A 22431-nucleotide genomic window follows, 5' to 3' on the forward strand; every position below is an offset into this window, starting at 1 on the left:
AAACTTCCAGGACCTGTTTTTGTGTGTGTGTGTGTGTGTGTGTGTGTGTGTGTGTGTGTGTGTGTGTGTTTTGTAAATTGGCATATATGATTTTCAGGAAAGGCATGTTACTTTCAATCCTGCCAGCAATTCAGGCCTTGTTTAAGGTGTCTCTAGAAACTCCAGGAGACATAATGTGCTTTATGTCTTATAACTGATGAGATTTCTCCCCTAAATAAATCTCACAATGCCAGATCTGCTGACATGAATAATAAAACCTAACCACAGAAAGGAAATGGCCATTCTGGGCCATATAGAGGGAAGAGATATTTATTTGGTATGAACCACAGCACAACTGCATGATGAACTAGGCTCTTCAGACTCCTCTAGCAAACCTCATGACTTTGAAACTGCAGGGCATTTCAGGGATAAGTTTGTTAGAGGGAAAAAAAAATCTCAATTTTAAGCATAAAAGTTCTGGTGTTTCTGATAGCATAAACCTCCAAAAGTGAATAGAAGTTGAAGTTCGAATGTGGTGAATGCTTTCTACTGGAGTTCCTGAGACAGTGGGGAAGCGAGTTTGCTTCAGATGAGTGGAAATTAGTAAATTCTGTGTCTTGGCAGATAGACATTCCAAGAGAGTAGTTTCTACCCCAGATATGCTGAGTCAGCAGCTCTTCAGCCTGGATACTGAAAATAAAGAGATCGGTATCCACTGCTGAACACTGAGAAAGATCTAGTAGTATTTTTCTGAAAAGACAGGCTAAACCATTCCCAGTTGTGGCTGGCCTAATGAGAAGCCCCACAGATTAACCTGTCATCCTCTGACCGTTTGCAGATTTAGTGAAGGAAGGAGTTTTGCCAGCCTGGATTGTGGAGCACACTTGTGTTCTCTCCCGGCTTTGCTCCTTAGTCTCCAGTGACCTTTATCAAGAGTAGCTTGCTTTCTCATTCACAATGTGGGGAGCCATAACCTGAGTTTGAAAAGTCACCGGAGCAAGCCCAACACATGGTGTGCGCCGCTTCCTGACACTGACAGCTGCAGATGTCTGGGATGCTGATGTTATTATTTCTGGTGGGATATTTAAAAACACAGAAACCCCAAAGCAAGTTCAAATCTCCCTCGTCCTTGGAATTAGCCCATTTTCCTTTCATACACTCTGTTCATCAGCCCTCCCCACCCGAACCTACTTTTCTTTCTCCACTTCCCTGCAGATCACAGCTTCTCTTGCTAGAGCAGCCCCTCCCATTGAACATCTAATTTCTCCATCTACTGAAGTATAATCCTATTCCATTTCAGCTTCCTGGACTCCCCATATCCACATTTTTGTAGTCTTTTTATTGTCAAAAAAAAATCTCATCTCTCAACCAATTCATGGTTTTTTTGTTGTTGTTGTTGTTTTTGTTTTTTTCTGTTGCCTGAACCTTCATTATATATCAGCTCCCAAGACTGACTGTATAAAGACATATGGTGGGGTCTGGCTTGTACATGTCTACTTAGAGCAAGTATGAGCTGGTCAGGGGGTTCAGCCTCTATAGAAAGGAAGGTTCCAATTCCCCATCGACTCTGCCCCACTCACTCGCACCCACTTGTCCACCAACTCAAAACCTATTCAGGGTTTTTGTGGCTTCTCAGCTGTTGTGGGTCTCTTCACAGTGCCTGATGCAATACTCGAAAACATTTAAGCCAATTTGATACAGTTAAATCGTAAATTTTGAATTATTCAGCTATTTTTAAACACTCACTTTTTATTTATATAACTTTTAGAAAATTAAAAATATAAATCTTAGAGACTAAACCAATTACAAAGCAGGAGCTGAGCCTGCTTCTTCACAGTTACCGAGTTACTTAGCCACAGTTACTATTGACAAGTGTCTAAGCTCTCTCTGTCAGAAACTTCTGCATAGTTCTATAGGACAGCATAGACATCACAAACTTTCTCATAATATATTTTTAGACCAAGGGAAATCTTTTACCTTAATTTTAGTGTTAGGATACTTCAAGATCTAAGACATTTTAGAAACAGAATTCAACACAAAACTCCTTGGTGCTCAGCTGTACTGTAATTGAGTAGCCAAAGTATATGTTTGTGATTTTTTTTTCTTAATTTACAATTGAAATGCAAAAATGTTTTTAAAAATGAATTGACCTACATAGGCCTTCCTTGGAAGAAGATATACAAATAAATAGCCAGTGAATACAGGAAAAATGGCCATCAGCACTAACCACTGAGAAAGTGAATGTCAGGAGCACAGTCAAGTGCGACCTCACTCTGGTCAATTGACAAGATCAGAAGGTCAAAACAGTAAATGCTGGTGAGGATGGGACGATCAAAGACACATTGGTGCGTTAGTGAGGACATGTAGTTCAGCATTGTACTACGAAAAACAGTGTCGAGGTCCCACGATAAATTAAAACAGAATGGCACTATGACCAAAGGGGAAATGAAATCCATATGTTTAAGAGGCTTCTGCACTCCCATGTTCACCACAGACTTTTACAACAGGCCTTGTGTTTTGTGTGGTGGAGTCTATAGTCTTAGTTTCTAATCTCACCTGCTATAATGTATGGCACTCGTAATTAAACCTCTTAGGCATGCATATGTACAAATGTTGAGACAAACTCATAGCTACTGCAAATCACTATCCACAGCATGTCCTTATTTTTCCGATGGCCCAATGATGAACATTGGAAATGCACAGTTCACTAGGAAACAAGGAAATAATGAGTAAAGATTTGATTTGGGCAAGAAGATTCATGTGTACATGAATAACAAGAATAGCAGCATCTAAACCACGCTGTTCTGTGAAGATTATAGGAAATAACCAATGTACAGACTTGGTGTAATTGTTTAGTGTAAACCTTAATGGAATCTTTAATGTTTCTAGATAGCACCAATCAACTGATTAATTCAAGATTATACAATAGAGTTAAAAAAAAAAAAAAAAACTCTGGAGAGTCTGTTGTGTGTAATAAAATTGCTCACCTAATCCATCCACCATGATTTTGGTTCTTAACTACTGCAGTCTCCTTGTTGAAAACTCCTGGGAGACCACCCTTAGAAACTCAGCTGGCCCTGATGTAACTGGTGCTACAGCCCTGTACTACTGAACTACTTTAACAGTTAATGTATTATTATCCTCCTCATTATCCTGTGAGATGCTGGTCAAACGCCCATGAAACCTGGGTTAACCCTTCATTCAAAGTAAGTGGAAATCAGGCCCACACCACCACTGCAAAACAGTGATTGGTCAACCAGCTTGAACATAGCTCCAAGAGAAAATGTGAGGAGTTTTCCTAGAAAAAATAAAAATGACCCTAAATTTTTTAATTACCTTAGTTCATTTTTAGTTGGACTTTATGACAGACACTCCCATCTATGTTTCTTTACAACTTAGAGCACTTATTTTGAAACAGTACTGAAAAAGATAATGGGTGAAGGTAAAAGATTTTCAAATACAATCATTCTTAATCAAAAGCAAAGTGACACTCACATTTACAAAACCAGGCAAAGTGCTTCAAGTTCCTTTCCAGAAAGGACAATCAAACTCCTTAGTGCTTTATGATCTATCTTATGGGTTAAACTATATTCCGGAGTCTGACCTACATATGACATTATGTATATCAAGGGGATGTAGCACCCACTGCAGATCACTTCTCAATGCAACCTCCTTTCTCTCTGGGTATCAGCAGAGAGGGAGGGACACACAGTTCCTTGGAAGACAACAAAATATAGTCCAACACGATTCCAGCAAGAGTTGGAAATATATTTGACACTGAATCTCAGGGTCAATACAGAACCTGCTCTCCCTAGAGGCATTGGGTTTCCCTACAATATAAGAGATTCATACAAACAATCATTCACAGGTCACTAAATAAATAAGCATTGAGGGTCTTTATTCTTTGATACTTTGGCAGCTGTTTCTCACAGTTTTCAGAGAAATAGTAAAACAACAGTATAGAACACGACCAAATCAAAGGCTATTTTTCTTTTCAGGAACAATGATTCGGACTCTGAATTTACCTTATATTGCTTTGGTTTTGTTCTAAGTTACAAGGAAGGAACAATAATTCATTATTTCCTTTGTAATTGTCCTGGAATGGTTTTCCAGCCTTTGCATTGTAACCTTAGCTCTGAATTTTTATACTTTCTTTGTAATTATTTTCATGAAAAATTTGAATGACTCTTAAGTATAACTCTCAGCTTTCTACAGGTTTATGTATTTTGTTTTTTGTCTCTGAGGGTGGAGATCCTGTGTTAAATATTTGGTAGAAGATCCAGTTTTATCTATGAGTTAAATCATCAAGTGTAAGAATTAATATACCTTTTATTATATTATATTAATACACACCTATTATATTAATATATTTGGAAAGCACTGTGATGCATTTTTTGTAATTAAACTAGTCAGTATCCAAACTTGGAATAATAAAAAATGCACTTATTTTTTAAAATTATTTTCCCCTTTATTAAAAATAGATTTTTCCCCATAATATATCCTGATAATGGTTTCCCCTCCCTCTATTCCTCTTAGAACCTCCCATCTCCACTCCCAATTGGATCCACCCCTTTCTGTCTCTCATTAGAAATAAAACAGGCTTCTAAGGAATAATAATAAAATGAAATATAAGATAAAACCAAACCTATTGGAATTGGAATTGGACAAAACAAACAAACAGAAGGGAAAAGAGCCCACAGGAAGGCATAAGAAACAGAGACACACTCGTTTGCACACTCAGGAATCCCACATAATACTAAAGACTAAACTGGCCGGGCAGTGGTGGCACACGCCTTTAATCCTAGCACTTGGGAGGCAGAGGCAGACGGATCTCTGTGAGTTTGAGGCCAGCCTGGTCTATAGAGCAAGATCCAGGACAGACACCAAAGCTACACAGAGAAACCCTGTTTCAAAAAACAAAAACAAAAAACAAACAAAAAACCCACTAAACTGGAAGCCATAATGTGTGCACAAAGTTCCTCACTGTAGATCCTGAAAAAAATGCACCCTTTTAAAATTACCTTTTGACATTGGTTTTGCAGCCATTTATCTGAATTACTTTTATGTATGTTCACAAACTAGAAAACAGCTTGTGGATGGGTAGCAAATATGTGTTAAAAATGACTGTGTCTATACTTTAAAAGGTCTATCCAAATCTTTTGAATATCTCTTTTGGAGTCTGGGAAGATAGCATTGGGGTGTTCTCTAGGCTTGAACTGACATCCTTGTCTCTTCATTATAAACCGAAAGGTAATGCTCGAGTCGCTGCCAATTGCTTCTTGAAGAGTTATCTCCAGTTATCGCCAAACTGCAAGCATTTAGTAACTGCATAATATCTCACAGAGCAGAAATTCTTGTCCCAGAGACTTGACATTGCCTGTCTTTGCTTACGCTTTATTTTCTGACTTGTGTCTATTCTTGTTTTTCAGCCTAAGTATGCTCTCATTTTGCTAAACTAGTTATATCTAGCTTACCCATACAACACAGCAAGGTCTAATAGGTGCCATGGACATAAATAAATAAGAATAAACAGATAAGAACAGCGAAAGCTTACACTGGAAGCATGAACATACTTCTCATGTTAGCACCGTTTATATATGGATGAAGATCTCTGTGTACTCCTCCACTTCTTAAAATGCTGATTGAAGAGATGTTGGTTGCTCAGTTTACAGAGTGCTTGCTTAGGATGCAAGAAGGCCTGGGCTCAGTTCCTGGCACTTCATCAACCAAGTGCCCTGGATAAGTAGAGGCTGGAGGATTCAAGGTCATCCTTGATTCAACTACATACAGAGTTTGAGGGGCAAGGGAGATACTTGTTCCAAAGAAAGAAATGCTTGCCGGGCAGTGGTGGCTCATGCCTTTAATCCCAGCACTCAGGAGGCAGCGGCAGGCAGATCTCTGTGAGTTCAAGGCCAGCCTGGGCTACCAAGTGAGTTCCAGGAAAGGCACAAAGCTACACAGAGAAACCCTGTCTCGAAAAACCAAAAAAAAAAAAAAAAAACAAAAAAAAAAAAAAAGGAAATGCTTATTGTAATTTTATACTTTGCAAAGACTTGGTAGAGCTACTAGGCAAGAGCTGACATTAGCATGTACTAATAGTTAAAAATGCTCAAATCATATGCTGTGAGCTTTCATCTTGCATATTGAATGATTATACAAAATTTTTAATTAAATATATATTTAACTTGATAGTGAATCTCACTTGATATAATACGAGTTCTCTCCTAATGTTAGTATACATGCCTTTTTTTTTTTTTCAGGAAAAAAAATCACTTTTTCTTAGGCTTTTAGGAAGATAATTTTTATTTTTCTTTGAAAATGTACTGCCTAAGAAGCTTACATGTCTCCTCACTCATGACTGCCCAAGGTGTTCAATCTGTCAAAAAATATTCCTGAAAAGTTAAATACAGCATTTTGTTTCTTAAAATTTATATGGAATTATCAAATAACATATGTATATGTGTGTGAGTATATTTTCAACACTGCTTAAGCATATAAACAGGAAATGTCCAGGTAGCTGTTATGTTGAATAACTATGTATGGAAACATGCACTTTCATACAATGAATATCAGATACACACTCCCAATACCAAGTGAAGAATTTTAAGGTGGATTGAACTTCCATAATTCCTGGACATTATGTTGTTAAAACTTTTATTAGAATAATTACAACATTAAAATGTAAAAACAGTTAAGAACTGTATTAATATGTATTTAAAATGCTGTGTGTAAGGAATGATACATAAACTTTCATTAATTACATAATTGATATGAATTACATCTATTTCTCCTGTTCACAAATCAAATTTGTGAGTATGAATTAGTGGTACAGCTCAATTACATGTTTATAGTGTTTGAAGTCTTCCCCCAGAACCACATGCACAATGCTATTATTATTACTATTTGTATTATTATTATTTTGGTTTTAAGCAGTTACTTTGGTTTTAAGTGTAAAATGGGGAATGTCTTCAGTCTTTTCAATGAATATCTACACGTATGCTTACAATGCTAAACATTTGATAACATATACTGTGAAACTACCAAATAAATAACCAACTGATACCCAGCTCTAAAGAACCAAGATTTCAAAGGAGAACACTACAGAATTATTGAATAGGCATACTTTCATCCTCAAACTGCCTCAGCCTCGGGATTGAAACCATACTAAACTAAGAATGAGAAACCATATACAGAGGGAATGTCAATAAGGACAAGAGGACTGAATAAAAGTTGTGCTAAGGGATAGGATGAGTAATTGTACACTATCCACTGGGGAGGGTGAGCGCACAGATGAGGTCATGTTTTGGAAGGATTTGCAAAGCAGAGGGAGTGATTAAGAAATATGAAATTCAGTTGGCTTGCTGCCTGCCCTGCAACCTATTCCCACACCTTTATTTACCTGTTGGATATCTTCAATAATATGGCCTCTATATTCCCAGCTCTGCCACTCTTTTCCCGATACGCCCTCTTCTCCTCCACTGAGATGGACGTGTGGTGCTGAGGCTAGGGCGGGTGTGTGCCCATTTCTCTAGTTACATCATTATTAGCACAGTTGGCCCAGTCTACATAAAAGGAAAAAAGGTGTTGGTGAAATGATCAGCTTCAGTCTGTCACTAAGGAGGTGACAGAGCTAAAGGCCAGGAGTGCTCGGGAGTTCATTGTTCCTTCGGAATGGTTGATGCATTATGTATTATATATTTAGTGTATATAATACATAATTGACGCATATACATATCATACACTTTTCATGTTAAACCAACAGTCTTTGAATTCTAGGGCAAGGTTACCTGCAGCTACAAAAAGTGCTGTTTTTATCTTTTCTTTTTTCTTTGTTTTTTAACCTCACATCATGTAAAAACCAAGAAAAAATATGGTAATTATGCAAGTTTACAGAACAGCAAGTAAAGAATGTAGACAGCCACAGCATTTGTCAGGAAGTCAGGGTTTGAATGGGCCCAATGACTGCTTTCCCATCATCTTCTGTTCCTTTTCTTTGAAGAGTTTAGTAGTCCCTCATGCTGCCAAAAGCCCCTGATTGTTCTCTGGGTAGCAGACAAAGCAAGCTTTGGTCAATTAAAAAGTAATTTGATAGGCATTGGAATATTCTGTCTTTCTTAGCACATAGTTCACCCATGTCAACACAGAGAGAGAGATTGACCAGCCTTGTACATAATCATCTGGGAACAATCCAGCCCATCCATGCTGCAGCAGTTTCTGGCGTGATACTGTGACTACTGTGCTGATGAGGAATCATCCTTTCGTTCTTCCAGACACTCACATATTCACAGTGTTCAGGAAGAACGTTAGCTGTTCACCTCACCAGAAGCCCTTTTATACATTTCCAATGCTGGGAAAGTGTCAGGTTTCTAACAGGTTAAACGTTTATCCCACTATACAAAGCCAAGTCTACATCACATCCAAATCGACAGCTTTTCCTCTCTTAGAATAACACAGCATCCAGATTCAGAATCTCAGCCACAGTAATCAAACAGCACTCTCCAAGGGAGTTCCCGAGAATGAGAATTGGCATAACTGGCTCTGAATAGAAACTAAGTGGACCAAGGTATAAACCTATAGCTTTATAAAGTCTCTGATGTAGCATTAGTATATTACCTCCCAACACACACAAAAGATGGAGCCTGTCACTTGTTATTCTTCATTTATTTTATATTTAAATTTAATTGTACTTTCCAATTTGAAGGGTTTTTGTAAATTGATGAGTCATCAAAAGATACCTGGGTTGGGAGATGGGATGGCTTTTAAAAGGTCCTATATGTTTTCTTCTCCAATCTTTACCCACAGAAAACAACTAAGTGGAAAACTTGGCTTCATTTAAGTAAGCCCAAAGTCACTGAGCTTTTCTTGAAGATGCCCTGGGTGATAGTTTGCTCTTTTGCTATTTTACTTTAATTGGAAAACAACATGATCATATTTGGTATTTACAAAACTACACTTCTTCCAAACACAAGGTTCTTTCCAACTTCTTAGATTTTTTTTTCTTTTTAATTCGGTTGTAGCTTTTACTGTTATAACGTCGACCTCCCTTGATGGTGTTACAGTACCGTTAGCTTGGAGACAAAGGGGTAGTTTGTGGATAATTTTGCTTTTTCATTTCAAAAATATGTTTGACAATGTGTCCTTTGGGAGCTGTTCCTGCATATTTGAAAGAAGTCTCTGCTGTGGCAAAGGAAATAGAATTGGCACATTAGAATCCATAAATAATAACAGTAATGCTTCCCCTTCACTATCCCATTTATCATCCAGAGGGTCCCAAAAAACCTACAACATGGCAGGGAACCCTAGTTACTTTACTTCATAAAATGCTGATCAAATTTCTACTTAGAGCATCATGCCTTAGATAGACTCCATATGCTAAGACACACTTCCTAGCTCCACACTTGGAAATAGCAAAGAAATGCACACTTTCTAGGGAATGGGGGGTTGGCTGCCTTTGTCACTCTCAGCTGCTACAGGTCCATTGACAGAAACACAGTTGCTTTCCCAAGTGCTGTCTTAGAAGAAGTGACAGCCCGCTCTTCAGTCTAGAGTGTCTGAGAGCAAGCAGGCTTTTGGCGACGGTGTCTGAGGGTTTCCTCCTTGATCAGTTCTCCCTCCCTCCATACACAGCTTTCTTCTGTCCACCCTACTGCACCGCTCCACAGGCAGGGAAATTTACCCAATCTCTAGAATCAGTTCCTTCTATCATTTTAAGCTGGATTGATTGGAATTCCGAGAAAGTCCTTCATGGGGATGGGCACAGGCATCCTACCTCCCGTGTTCCTGAAGCCCTTGGAGTCTGGTTGTTCCTGTCATTTCCTTTTGGGTTTCTCCACTTCCATAGTTTTGATTTCCTAGTTGTATTAGCCTGGATTTGATAACAGTTACAGGTGTCTTCTTAAGCTGTTTTCACCTATGAACTCAGAGACTATCACAGCACGTGCAGGAACTGCATAGGTACAAAACACATAAAATCCCAGTATGAGGAGGCAAATGGACACCAGGTCCCACTCTTTTCAGGAAGCTGATGCCATTGAAATCTGCGGGGCAAGGGAAAAATCCATGTTTTTCCTAATGCAGAGTCACCGGGTATATCAACCATACTCTAGGGGATTATCCAGGAGTCAACAGAAGAAAGAACTCCAATTTTTGTATGTGTGTGTCTTTGCTTTTGATATTACCTGTTTATTTATTTTCCTCTTATCTGTTTGGGTTTGGTTTGTTTATCTGGTCAGGAAAAAGAAAGAACATGAAGTTAGGTGGGTAGGGAGGTGAGGAGAAATCTAAGAAGAGTAGGGAGAGGAGAAAGAATATAATCAAAAATATATGAAAACTATTTTTGAAATAATACTTTAAAATACCTTAGACTGCTGTTTCTCGCTCAGTAAAATGTCAGGTGGAAAAACAACCACGCTTCCTTGCACACTTACATATTTACTTGAAGACAATTCACTCATTTTAACTCAGTGAGTGTCTACGTTATAATGCATATACTGTCAAGAGTATCATTTGCTTGGAGATTTCAGCTTAAGACTCTGAAAGAAAACTACTTTTCTACCATTTTTCATAGGAGACATCCGAATCTTAGGCTGAATTTGAAGTTACTTATACAGGCAAACTTTCTGGGACCAAGGACATGCTTTCTGGTGCCAAGTTACCTTCAATCCTGTTACTAGCTGCCTCTCTGCCTTCTCCGTCGTGATTAGTGGTTTAAGATGATTTAAAAGACAAACAAACAAAAAACAAAAAACCCTTGGCTGCTTTCTGTCCTTCATTCCATATGATCAGAGGCATGGAAGTGGCCACTCGAAGGACCTTCCATAGCCATTTACATGTAAGCCAGGCTCCCTCCATGACTCAGGATTTCTTCATCAGCAATCTCAGTTCATCTTCTCAGCAAGGGGAGTCCATGGACATTTCATACCATTTCTTTTTTTTAAAGTATGAACTTACTATTTTAAAGAGCATACACAATATTAGGTTTCATTGTGGAATTTTCAAATAAAATTTGTTTTTGTGGATTTTCCTACCCCATTTTCTCCCCATCCCAGTGTCCAACTTGGACCTTGAGCACACACCACCCCCGTAACCTTTTTCCATTTTCATTCAGGTATGTTCCCTTACCCTTCCTGCCCTTTCTCACTTCCTTGGCCCTCTCTCTAGTTTCACAGCCACACTCATCCTTCATGTGTACATACATGCAAATGTGCAATTTAGGATCCATGTATGACAGAGCATGTGCTATTTGTCTTTTTGGATCTGCATTATTTTACTTAATGTGATACTTCTAGAAACATCTCTTAATGTGATACTTTTCAGAAACATCTATTTCCCTATAATTTTCATTTTTTCCTTACTACTTAATAAAATTCCATTGTGCATATACACCATATTTTCATTATCCATTCTTCTCTCACTGAACATCTAGGCTGGCTTCATTTCCTTGCTGTTGTGAACAATGCAACTGTAAGCATAGCTGTGCAATATTTCTCTGATAGGCAACAGAGTCCTTTGGATATACACCACAGAGGGATGAAAGTGGGTCATATCGTGGTTTCATCGTTAGGTTTTTGAGAAACCTTCTCACTTATTTCCACAGGAGTTACACCAATAATAAATAAGTTTCTTATTTCACCCATCCTCTCCATCATTCGGAGTTGTCTGTTTCCTTGATGGTACCCATCCTACATGATTCCCATAACCCCCTGTGACTCCAGCCTCTGCCTTCTGCAGCAAGATAGGGTGAGCAGCTCTCCTTCCGTAATGGCGACACTGCCCGTTTTAAAAAAGGCATATCCTCTGCTCCTAGTGTAATTTTCCTTCTTTTCACCAATAATTAAAGGGGAAGGAAGCAGATATAAACAGAAACTGTCCTGACTGTATCCTCTTGTATAGGACAATTGGGATTCTGTACAGTATGGGATACTTGGTGTCAGATATACCTCAGTCATTGTATGTTTTATAGTTGGGGGAAGGCGGGGCTTTTTATTCCCCCTATGAAACCAAAGCCCAGGAGAAATGAAGAGATAGTAAAAATTCTAATCGCTGTTATAATGTTGATCTAAGGTCAGGTATGCCAGAATCTCTTTAGCATTACGTAGATCACATTGTTAAAATTTCACTCATCCAGAAACTTTGACTCAGGGAAAATTGTCAAAGATGAGACAGAAATCCTGACTGAGCCACAATGAGAGTATTACCCAAAATAATATGAATGAAATAATATAAATAAATTATAAAGCTTCACTGCATGTTGATACTTTGTCAAAAATGACTTGTTTTGTTATGAAGGTCTGTGCTAAGTTCCTCTATAGGAAGATTATAGGAAAGCATAGGAAGCAAGTAGTTAAGATTCTAAGCTATGAAAAGAAGTTACTGGAGTACAGAGGCAGGATTTATTCCTTTCCTGTCAACTGTGAACTTTAGACAACTGACACTGTATCTATATGCCTCATCTATAAAAAGCAGAGTTAATTTTTTAAAGGTTAATGAATTTGTCCCAAAGTTTATTGATAAGAATAAATCAGTGGTTCTGGCCTAGGGAGATATTGTCCTCAGGGGCCATTTGGCAATGCCTAAAGATATTTTTTGGTTGTCAAAACTTTGAATCATGTATGGGTGTTCTGGAAGCTCATGAACAGGGTCAAGGGTGCTTTTAAAGACCCTGCAGTACATGGGACAGCCCCACAACAAAGAATTGTCTAAACCTAAGTGTCAGTTCTGCCATAAAAAATCTTAGACTCTATAAAATGATATTCAGAAAATCCTTAGAATAGTATAGAAAACACAGTAAGTACCCAGTACATGGGACAGGGCCATGATTCAAGGGTTAATTGCTTTGCTAACTAATCTTCTAGTGGCATTTTGTTATTACTACACTTGATAAATACCTACTTATTTACTCTGACTAATATCACCCCAAATACCTCAACACTATAACATATTGTAGTATCATAGCCCTGTTTTCATTTAGCTTTGGTCTCATCAAACCACAATCTTCTAGATTACACACACATTGTTACTGTGTCCAGTGCTATCACTTGAATACCTGGGTTCTGCCATGCCTAATTATCTTCCTTCCAGCTTATCCACACTGCTCTTTTTTTAAAGTACTTTTTAAATTATCTATTCTACTTAGTACCTTTTCTGATTTTCCCACCATTGTAACCACTGTTCAGCTCTACCATTCTCTGAATAAGTATGCACCAAGTCTCGATATTTCCTTCATGTCTCCTTCAGGTAAGCATCAGGGAATGTTTTCCATCTGTTCCGTGCCTGCATTTAGAAAAGCTGCCCATTGTTTCTCAATTAGTCTTTTCCCTTTTCTCAAGTTTTTGCCACTGATCACAAGAACAAACCTTAAAACCACCCAGCTCATAATTCCAAATGTGGGCCCTTCAGATTCTAAGAACTAGAAACAGTAAAGACATCTCAACACCTAATGAATATAGCTGCTTTTACACGAGGTCTTTAACAAGTGTGTGTATTGGCCGAGTGTTCAATATAACTGTAAATAAGAAAATACTTGTTCTGTGGATTTGTATCAATGTAGGATGTGGTGTTAAGGCACAGCACAGCAAAGTTCTTTTAGAAACCTTTTTGTTAAAACAGAATTCTGTAACTAAGGGGACCAGACCAACTATTCAAAGACTAAAACTAAATTCATTCTATAGGAAGCATTTAAGTTGAGAACTGAAAAAGCCAATAAAATCATTTATGTAGAATGTTGAACAAACACGTTATAATGAGAAATCTAATCAGGCTATTCTTCATAATCATATCAAAACCAAAAGCAAAATCCAAAATGGTACCCCCTTTGGAGTATTTACAAGTTTCCTCCTTAAAGATTTGATGTTGAAATACATTTTAAAATGACATAATAGGAAAGAAATAAAACAAAAGTCATGCTTTGTGATGAGATTACAATCTGAGAGACTTGTTGAGGTGGCTTTGCAGTGGAAGTCACGTTGATGGACAAATGTGGAGTTTATTTTCCATACACGTGTGTTTTCTTCACTATGAAAGGGCTCTGTGTCCTTTTCCATACATGCATATACCATAGTAGGAAAGGACAAAGTCATAAACACTAACGGTCCCCACAGGAGTACCACTGTCAGGAACTGAACCCACTCCAGCCTGTGGGTTAACTGCAATAATCAAGCAGGCTACTTTAAAGATTTGTGATGCAAAGTATATTCCTTTCTTTGTGTACTAAGTGTATTTTCTATTTAATATATAACTTTTATCTACATAAAATGAGAGGAAAGAAAAGGAAAAACTTTAGAATGTACTTAATACCTATCCACTTAAAAGCTTTTAAGATTCTTTACCTGATTTTTTTGTTTTATATTATTTTTCTAGAAAATACCATTCCTCATCTTTAAAAGAAGGAAATTGTCACTGGGTGTAGTGGCACATGGTTTTAAAATCAGCCCTTGGTTTTAAAATCAGCCCTTGGGAGACAGTGACAGAAAATCTGTCTGTTCAAGGACAGCCTGGTCTACATAGTGAGTTCCAGGACAGCCAGAGCAATATAGTGGCACCCTGTCTTGAAATACCCACCAAAAAAGAGGGGAGTTGTAAGAATGCTATCTTTGGATTTATATATCTTATAAATAAGATTGTATCTAGAGCATCTGTGGAGCTCTCCTATAGAGCTCCCCATGCTTTCTAGATGTGTGCAAGTTGACATGTGTATAAGTAATGAAGAATCTCGTGTGTGTGTGTGTGTGTGTGTGTGTGTGTGTGTGTGTGTGTGTGTGTGTGTGTTTGTGTGTGTGTGTGTGTGTGTGTGATATAAACACAAACATCCTGCTGGGCTCTGTTGCTCTGTTGTTCACATGTAAACAAACTCAAGAACACTCATCCATATGAGGCTAACATATCTTTCATTTATCTCAGTTTCCCTCCTCAACTCCATGTATATGCCTTTGGGTATCCATGTGACCCTTGCTGGTTATATACTGAAATAAACACACTGAGCATGTTTATTTTTGTGTATCTGTCAATCTGAATTAATTGGTCATTAAAACAGTTCCTGTGCAATTTTTAGCAAGACTCCAGATCTTCCAAAATAGGGAAACTGTGAAAAGATTGAAGTAGGTTCGGCATCTTTGTATGGGATATGAGCCTGAAATCTTGTGTTTGAGCAATGCCTTAGAGTTTCTTCCTAGAGTGACTTCATCGTGTGCCTCGCAGGAAATACACAGTGGCTTTGCTGTTGAGAACTTACTCTGCTCTGCTCTGGTCCCTGGGGATATTATTGCCTTGAGGAGCTAGCTGGTAACCAAAAACAGCTTGCAGCAGGATCAGAGACTAACTAGATTTTGGAACACTTGGGCTGTGCCTGGATCTGCCTTCCTGAGCTATGCCCACGCAGATGCTGTCAGGAGGGTCTTGGTTGGCATTCTCGGCAGTCTGGTCATAGAGAAGTTTGTTTTGTTCCACGGTTTGAAAAGGCTGGTGGCAGATTCTTTATTTTAGGTGTGCTTATTATTTTCCTCAGATCTGATTTGACTTATAAAAAATGAATATGACTGAAAGATCAGGTACCCAAGTAGACTGTTAAATTCAACTGAAGCAAAGGAGAACATTCTAAAGAAATCACTGGTTTGTTGTCTGGAAATGGGACAGAAATTATCTCAGCCATACCAACTAACCTCAGTAAGTACAGGGTATTGAAACATAAAGGTGTTTGCTTCCCATCTCACATGAGTGTATGTCATATGAATCTCCTTTATTATACTTTTGTGATTTTACTGAGGTTTTTTTCATATGTGTGTGTGTGTGTGTGTGTGTGTGTGTGTGTGTGTGTGTTTTGTTTGATTGTTTTAGATGAAAAATGATCTTGTAAATTAAAGCCTAGTCTCTTTGAAGACCAAAATTACGCAATGTAGCTTTTATTCTGTGCTGTTTCTAGGATGTTTTATTCATACAAAGAGGGGATAAAACTATATTTATCCTATTACAAACTAAAATAGCAGTCCACAAGCCCAAGTAGGCCTCAGAACTCCTGAAATCCTAAAAAGAATAGTGATTTAGAGAACAAAAATTTCAGCCATGATTCTACATTGATTATAGTAGTTATGCAAATGTAATTATAATTCTCTGTACAGAAAAACATATTTAAACAGAAAACACTGCAATGATCTTATTCAGAAGCTGCTCTGGCAAATACTTCTACTGTAAGGAAGAATTTGATATATTTTAATAATTGTCAAGCGACCATTATGATTGTATTATTGTAGGGTGTAATCGTCTTGAATTGGATATGTCTCTCTCTTTGTATGAATTTAATTACCAAAAGTAATGACAAACCTTAGTAAATATGCTAATTGTGTACAACGGCAATTTTCTCTGCAGAGGCGTAATGTTCTGGGCAGGGTTCTTTGCATTTCCAAAGGATGAAGTATATCCAGGGATTGCATGGGAAAGTGCAAAGGACAACTTGCCTTGGCTGGGAGAGTCATTAAATTCAAGGTGGGGTGCTTCCCTCCAGCAAATACATTTCAAGCAAATGATTTGTTGGACTTCTAGGCTCAGTACTACTGTATCTCTAGCCCTCATCAACAGAGGAACTGGAGGGTTAGTATTTAATGTTCACTGAGCAAGATCCTTGAAACTTGTCAATCTTGTATCTTTCTTGAAACCTTTTATACTCAGTAGCCACATGATGGTGGCAAAAGAGATCCTTAGGAATTGTGGTCACTCCTGGGTCGAGGTACAAATCATACATTTCTGGCTGTTGTCTGTCATACTGTTCACATAGAGAAAACTTGTAAAAACTCTGAAAAACCTGCAGCTAAACTCTCAGTTGTTCATTAAACAGTTGGGAGAAAGTAATAGTTGATAGCTGTAGGATATTGATTGAAACCATCGTGGGTTTTCAGACTCACAGTGATTTGCTTACTTACAAAGACATTTTATGTCATTAATGTTTTATAAAGAAATGCATCAGCTCTCTTGAAAACCTCATAATGAAAGCTGGCAATACCAACAGCAAACATACATGCTTACACCCTAATACTATTATGGCTCCTGTTCGATGGAGTAATCTTGTTGCTTCAGGACCAGAAAGTCCCCAGTCTGAAGCACAATGTTCTTTACCCTTTTATGCATATAGAGAACTTTGAACATTTTGGTCCTTGATTGTTTTGAATTATGACAGGGACTTTAGATTCCACAATGCAAGGTCATGCCAGTTAATCAGATTTACTGTGTGCCTGTTTGCTATGGTGTTTAATGTCTCCTTCTAGATTCTTGTAGGTGGAAAGAACTAAAAGAATCCAGTCATTTCATTCCTCCCTAAAAGGGCTTGCAGGTCAAGGTCAGTGTGAAATGAAAGAATGAAAATTCATTCAATCTTAACTCCCATGCTTTCTGCATGCCTTTGAACTTTTGAATCATGAGCCTCTCTACATCTAAAGGAAGTTAATCACCCTGAGGAACATGGAGAAGAAACAAACTCAGGTCATTTAATTCTCACATGCTCTCTCCATCACCTAAATTATGATCTTCCCACCATATTTATGGTAGGGCCAAAGACTCTTGCTCATTGTCGGTGTTATCCTAAATACAACTCACTTAGAAAATGTGCTTAGTCTGATAAGGTGTCACATGCCTTTAATTCAAGCATTATTGAGGTAGAGGCAGTGGATTCTTGTGAGGTTGAAGTCAGCCTATGAGTTTGAGGACAGCTAAGGTGACATAATGAGACCCTGTCCCAAAAGAAGAAGAAAGAGAAAGCTGGTCATTGTGGTTGACTGATGCTACTTAAAACATTGAATCTCCTTTTAAAGAGTTTCTATAGACTTGGAGAAATATAATCGATGAGGTGAGTCTCTTAACTTGTGAAAATCTTGCCTAATCTATTGATAAGATTTATAGAGTATAATGTCTTTCATCAGCTTTTTGCTAGAGTTCTTGGGGCTATCATCTAAACTTCACAACAAAGCTAGTTTTTGACCAATAAGATGGCTAAATGGCTTAAATCACTTTCTTCCATGCCTGATGGCATGAGTTCAATCTCCGAGGCACACATAATAGGAGAGAACCAAATACCACAAGTTATCCTCTGACTTCCACATGTATGCTGTGGCACACACACAGTAGGTAAAATAAAAAACTATATTTTTTAAAGCTAGAATTACTTGACAAGAAAAATGAATATATTACAACATTTTCTGTTAACTACAGCAAAATATTCGGATTGGAATACTTCCTGAAAAGTTTCTTTAGCTTGTGGTTCTGGTAGTTTAAAGGTGCTGGCAATGATTCAACTCTAGTAAGGGACTTTTTGGTTGAGTCAAATGACAGGGAGTATTATAGTAGAAATGCCTATAAAAAAGGAGTGGTCACATGGCAAAGCAGGACACCAGGGACCAGGGTTGCTCTTTACGATAACCAACTCTTCCAGGTGCACCCAAGAACTAAGTCAACTCCTTCCAACAATAGCACCCCTGCTGGGCAGCAGTGGCACACACCTTTAATCCCAGCACTCTGGAGGCAGAGCCAGGTCTATCTCTGTGAGTTTGTGGCCAGCCTGATCTATAGAGAGAGATCCAGGACAAGCACCAAAGCTACACAGAGAAACCCTGTCTCAACCAAAATAAGTAAATAAATAGATAGATAGATAGATAGATAGATAAATAAATAAAAAGAATAGCACCCCCTATGTTTGCAGAAAGTTCTACCACTTGCAGCCCCACTACCTTTCCAATTGCTGCACTACAGACCAGGTTTTCATCACAAGAAACCCAAGCAATTCAAAAATGTATAACCCTGTACATATTACATGTTTGCAATGCTTTAAAGGTAAGAATAATGGCTAGTTTAAATTTCCTTTCAGTTCACAAAAGTGTACTCTTTTCATTAGAAAAGGAGATTATTTCACACTTTGTCTTAATATAATGAAGATATTTGAGGCTCATCTAAAGATGCTTTTGTTAGCTTCATTAGGGTGTCCTTCAAGAAGGCTGGTGTCACTTGAGGTTCAGCCTCTTGGATGTATAAGAAAATATGTTTGCATTTTCTGTGTTCTTTCATATCCAGCTATTACAAGTTTAGAGTAAATTTCTCCTCTTTCCTGTTTGATAACCCAGAAACTTACACGTGCAAGGAACTTTCAAGGTCAGTCATCCTGCTGACCATCTAATACAGAGATTCCCATTGAGTCAGATGAAATGGTTCTGTAGGTAAAGGCCTGACGCCAAGCCGTACAACTCATACAACTCAGTTTGATCCTCAGCACCCACCCTACAGAAGGTGGAGTAAAGCAACAGAAGCAAATTGTCCTCTTACAAACACACACACACACACACACACACACACACACACACACACACACACACGTAGTATGCATTTTTAAAATGCAAAAGGAAAAGAAAGAAAGGAACAAAGATAAAGAGAAATGCTGCAGGCCGCAAGAATATGAAATAGAGATTCGGCTGTAGATGATAAAGCTAGACCTAGAATATCAAGGAATCCTTCTAGAGGAGAAGTCAAATACCAAGAAATATTTGATGTTATTCGGCTTTTAATATATCAGCTGTTTCCTGCTATTTATTTCTTGTGCCCTCATATTCCTAGGCTGTATGGCCAAAAGTATAAGCTTCTCAGACCTCCTGCTGATCTGAGGTAGATAACACCCCTACAGAAATGTCTCCTAGGCTTAGGAGACAGGTGGTATGCACATGCATTGCCTTGTTTCTTGTGCAAATGAAGCTCAGACCATCCCTCGGGCCTAGAGTCATCCCAGAGCTATTGACTAGGAACAAAAGGGTTTCTGCATAACCAGGTGCAAGAGAAGACTGGGGCAGTATTCCTGACTCTGAGTTAGTGTCTTGGCCTGAGGAGTAAGGTGGATTTGAGTCAGGTCAAGAGTATAGGAGAGGAATGAAAGATGGGGGATGGAGGAATGGAGGACGAAGATGAGATCAATAGCAGAAGAGCTTAGTTAGGGCTATGAGAGGACAGGAAGAGAAGGGACAGAGAGGAGCTATATATAAGAATAGAAATAATGCTGTGTAGATAGAATTTAATCTCAGAGGAGTAAAATAAATGGACGAAAGAACCTCGTGTACTTAGATTCTTTTCCCTCAGATCACCCCCACGCCGGCTGCAGCGTCTTCCCCAGGACTCTGGGAGAAATCTTCTCAGGGCAGACCTCTGGGAAAATTTCAACAGAGAAATTAATTCACATTGGCATTCTTCATTGGTATTTCCCTGCTCTCTCTACTCAAGTAGCTTTATGGGGCATCTTAAACTATATTTAAACTGTGCTGATTATAAAAACGTTTTAGCCCTTCTTACATGTTTAACAAACTTTTGTTGAGTATCTGTTACCTTTATTAGGTATGATCTATTTTGAGTGTTTGTTACCTTTATTGGGTATGATCTAAAGTCAGAAACAAAGGATAAAGTCAGATTTATCCTCAATGACAGCTTTTAATGAAGAATATATTTTGCTATATGAATAATGGCTAAGTAGACTAGTAGTCTTTTAACAACACCACAAATACGCTACATTAGCGAAAAGTTGAAATTACAAACTCAAAGTATTAATTACAGGGAAAAATGTTTCCTTTGTTTCCAAAAAGATAGACATATCAACAAGCAGACATGTTGAACTTAAATCAGCTCAGGAAAGAGTAGAGGCTCCACAGGATGATTCAAGGAACAACGGGCATGTGGTGGGCACAAAGGGAGGATGTGTAGCTAAAGTGTGTAAGGACTGTAGGCAGAGGAGGGTGCGCCTGTTGATGGGGTTGGGCTTGTTCTGCAAGTATTAGCCATTTTTAAGTCGTGGAGTGAAATTACAGTTACACTTTGGCAGAATGACTCCATCATCTGGTTGCAGAATAGTCTAAGAAGGGAGACAGGAAGTGCAGTGACAGCTAAGAAGTAATCACAGCAGTTCAAGAAGGAGGTAATAGAAGTTAGAAGGAAGGTAAGGCTAGTAAGAAGATGGTGAGAGCAAAGGAACATTGATAAAATCTGCATTTGGTTCTTGTTGGTAGCAGAGGAGGAGCAGAAGGCAGTAAGGAGGCATCACAGAGAAATGGGGTGAGCTGAGGATATCCATCTTGTGTGAAAATAATCCTAGTCACTGATGAGGCCAGAGACAATTAAGGTGTAATTCCCATATCTGTATAAATGTATTTGTCATGTAATTTTATCAATATACATACGAGGAATATTTTCAAGAAGTTCTCCACTGTAGAAAGTGTATCCCAGGAAAGCTAACAGATCAAAGAAGTAGTATCTCTGACTGGACAAAAACATTGTTACCAGGTGGAGAAGTAGCAGAAAATTATCTTGGGTGGAGGTTTTAGCTTGAACAAAAGCCTGTGGTTCTAGACATGCCAAATGTGTGTGTGAGCACCTGGAGCAACCAGAAATCAGTGTCAGATTTCTTGCTCATTCATTCTGAATCTTATTTTTTTGAGAAAGAGTTTCTCACTAAGCCTGGATCTCATCACTTCAGCTAGCCAATGAACTCAATGGATTGCCCTACCATCATGTTTCCAGCCATGGGGTTACAAGAACATGTTACTGTACCCAGCTTTTTATACAGGTGCTGAAGATCCAAACTCAGGCCCTCTTGTTTGTACAGCAGGTACTCTACCAACTGAGCCACCTCACTAGGACCCACAAATGGTCTTTTGAAAACCATAGAGTCTCACACTAAAAGCCATTGAAATGCAGGGAAATAAATAGGCAAGTGTTCAGAGAGAATTAAAAGGGGGTTGGATTTGAATTTTCTAAGCGATTGGAAATTCTGAAAATATTTACTTCTGTGTTTGTTTTCTGTGTTCATTTCTTTGCAGCAATATGAAGTGATTCTCTCTAGGGTTAAAGTAGCTGGGTACGGTCATGAATGAACACCTGTAATTTCAGCACTAAATAACATGTCATGGCAGGGGTATCCAGGACTGCTCAGGCTACATAGGGAGGCTCTACATAGAAGAAAAGGGGAGAGAGAAAAGAGAAAAGGAAGAAAGGAAAAGGGAAGGAAGACTGAATGAGGTAGGGGAAATATTGGTGTAGAATGAATGAAACATTCAGTAGTGTGAAGTCTGAGGGCTGTGGACCCCAGTAAGGAGACCTTTCACAGCTGTGCAGACAGGCAGTGATACTAATGGCTTATGGACACATGGTGATTTAGCAGAAAGAAAATGATTGAAAGCCATCCCAGAGGATGCACTTGCAATTTTCTCATATACCAGGAAGCCTGTCATCACTTTCTGAAAGCATTCTCTTCTAAGACAATCTCTGCTTTCACAGTGTTCTGTGTCCTTGTTCTGCGTAGCGTCCAGTTTTGTTCAGTTCCTCTGACCAGTCTCCTCCTCTATCTTAGCAGAGGACAGCCATGTTTGGGAGATCCTTTGACCTGGCCCTTGGTAACTCTTTAATTTCTTTCTGGCACGCTTTGGGTTAGTACCCATCTGTAGGACA

General features: G+C 38.5%; 1 protein-coding gene across 30 annotated transcripts in view; it reads left to right on the forward strand.

The window, feature by feature from the left end:
* Positions 1 to 22431, forward strand: part of Nrxn1 (neurexin 1) — a 1060385-nt gene that overhangs the window by 958312 nt on the left and 79642 nt on the right. Inside the window, exon 1 of one of the 30 annotated variants that reach the window (XM_036170804.1) lies at positions 15586 to 15639. The exons of the other annotated variants lie outside the window; for them this stretch is intronic. Within the exon in view, the coding sequence (XP_036026697.1) occupies positions 15601 to 15639 (39 nt within the window). The 5' untranslated portion in view covers positions 15586 to 15600. Of the gene's footprint in view, positions 1 to 15585; positions 15640 to 22431 lie in introns of those variants that run through there. 30 annotated transcript variants of the gene reach the window in all.

The sequence above is a fragment of the Onychomys torridus genome, chromosome 21 (genome assembly GCF_903995425.1).
Source record: "Onychomys torridus chromosome 21, mOncTor1.1, whole genome shotgun sequence".
Taxonomy (NCBI): Eukaryota; Metazoa; Chordata; class Mammalia; order Rodentia; family Cricetidae; genus Onychomys; species Onychomys torridus.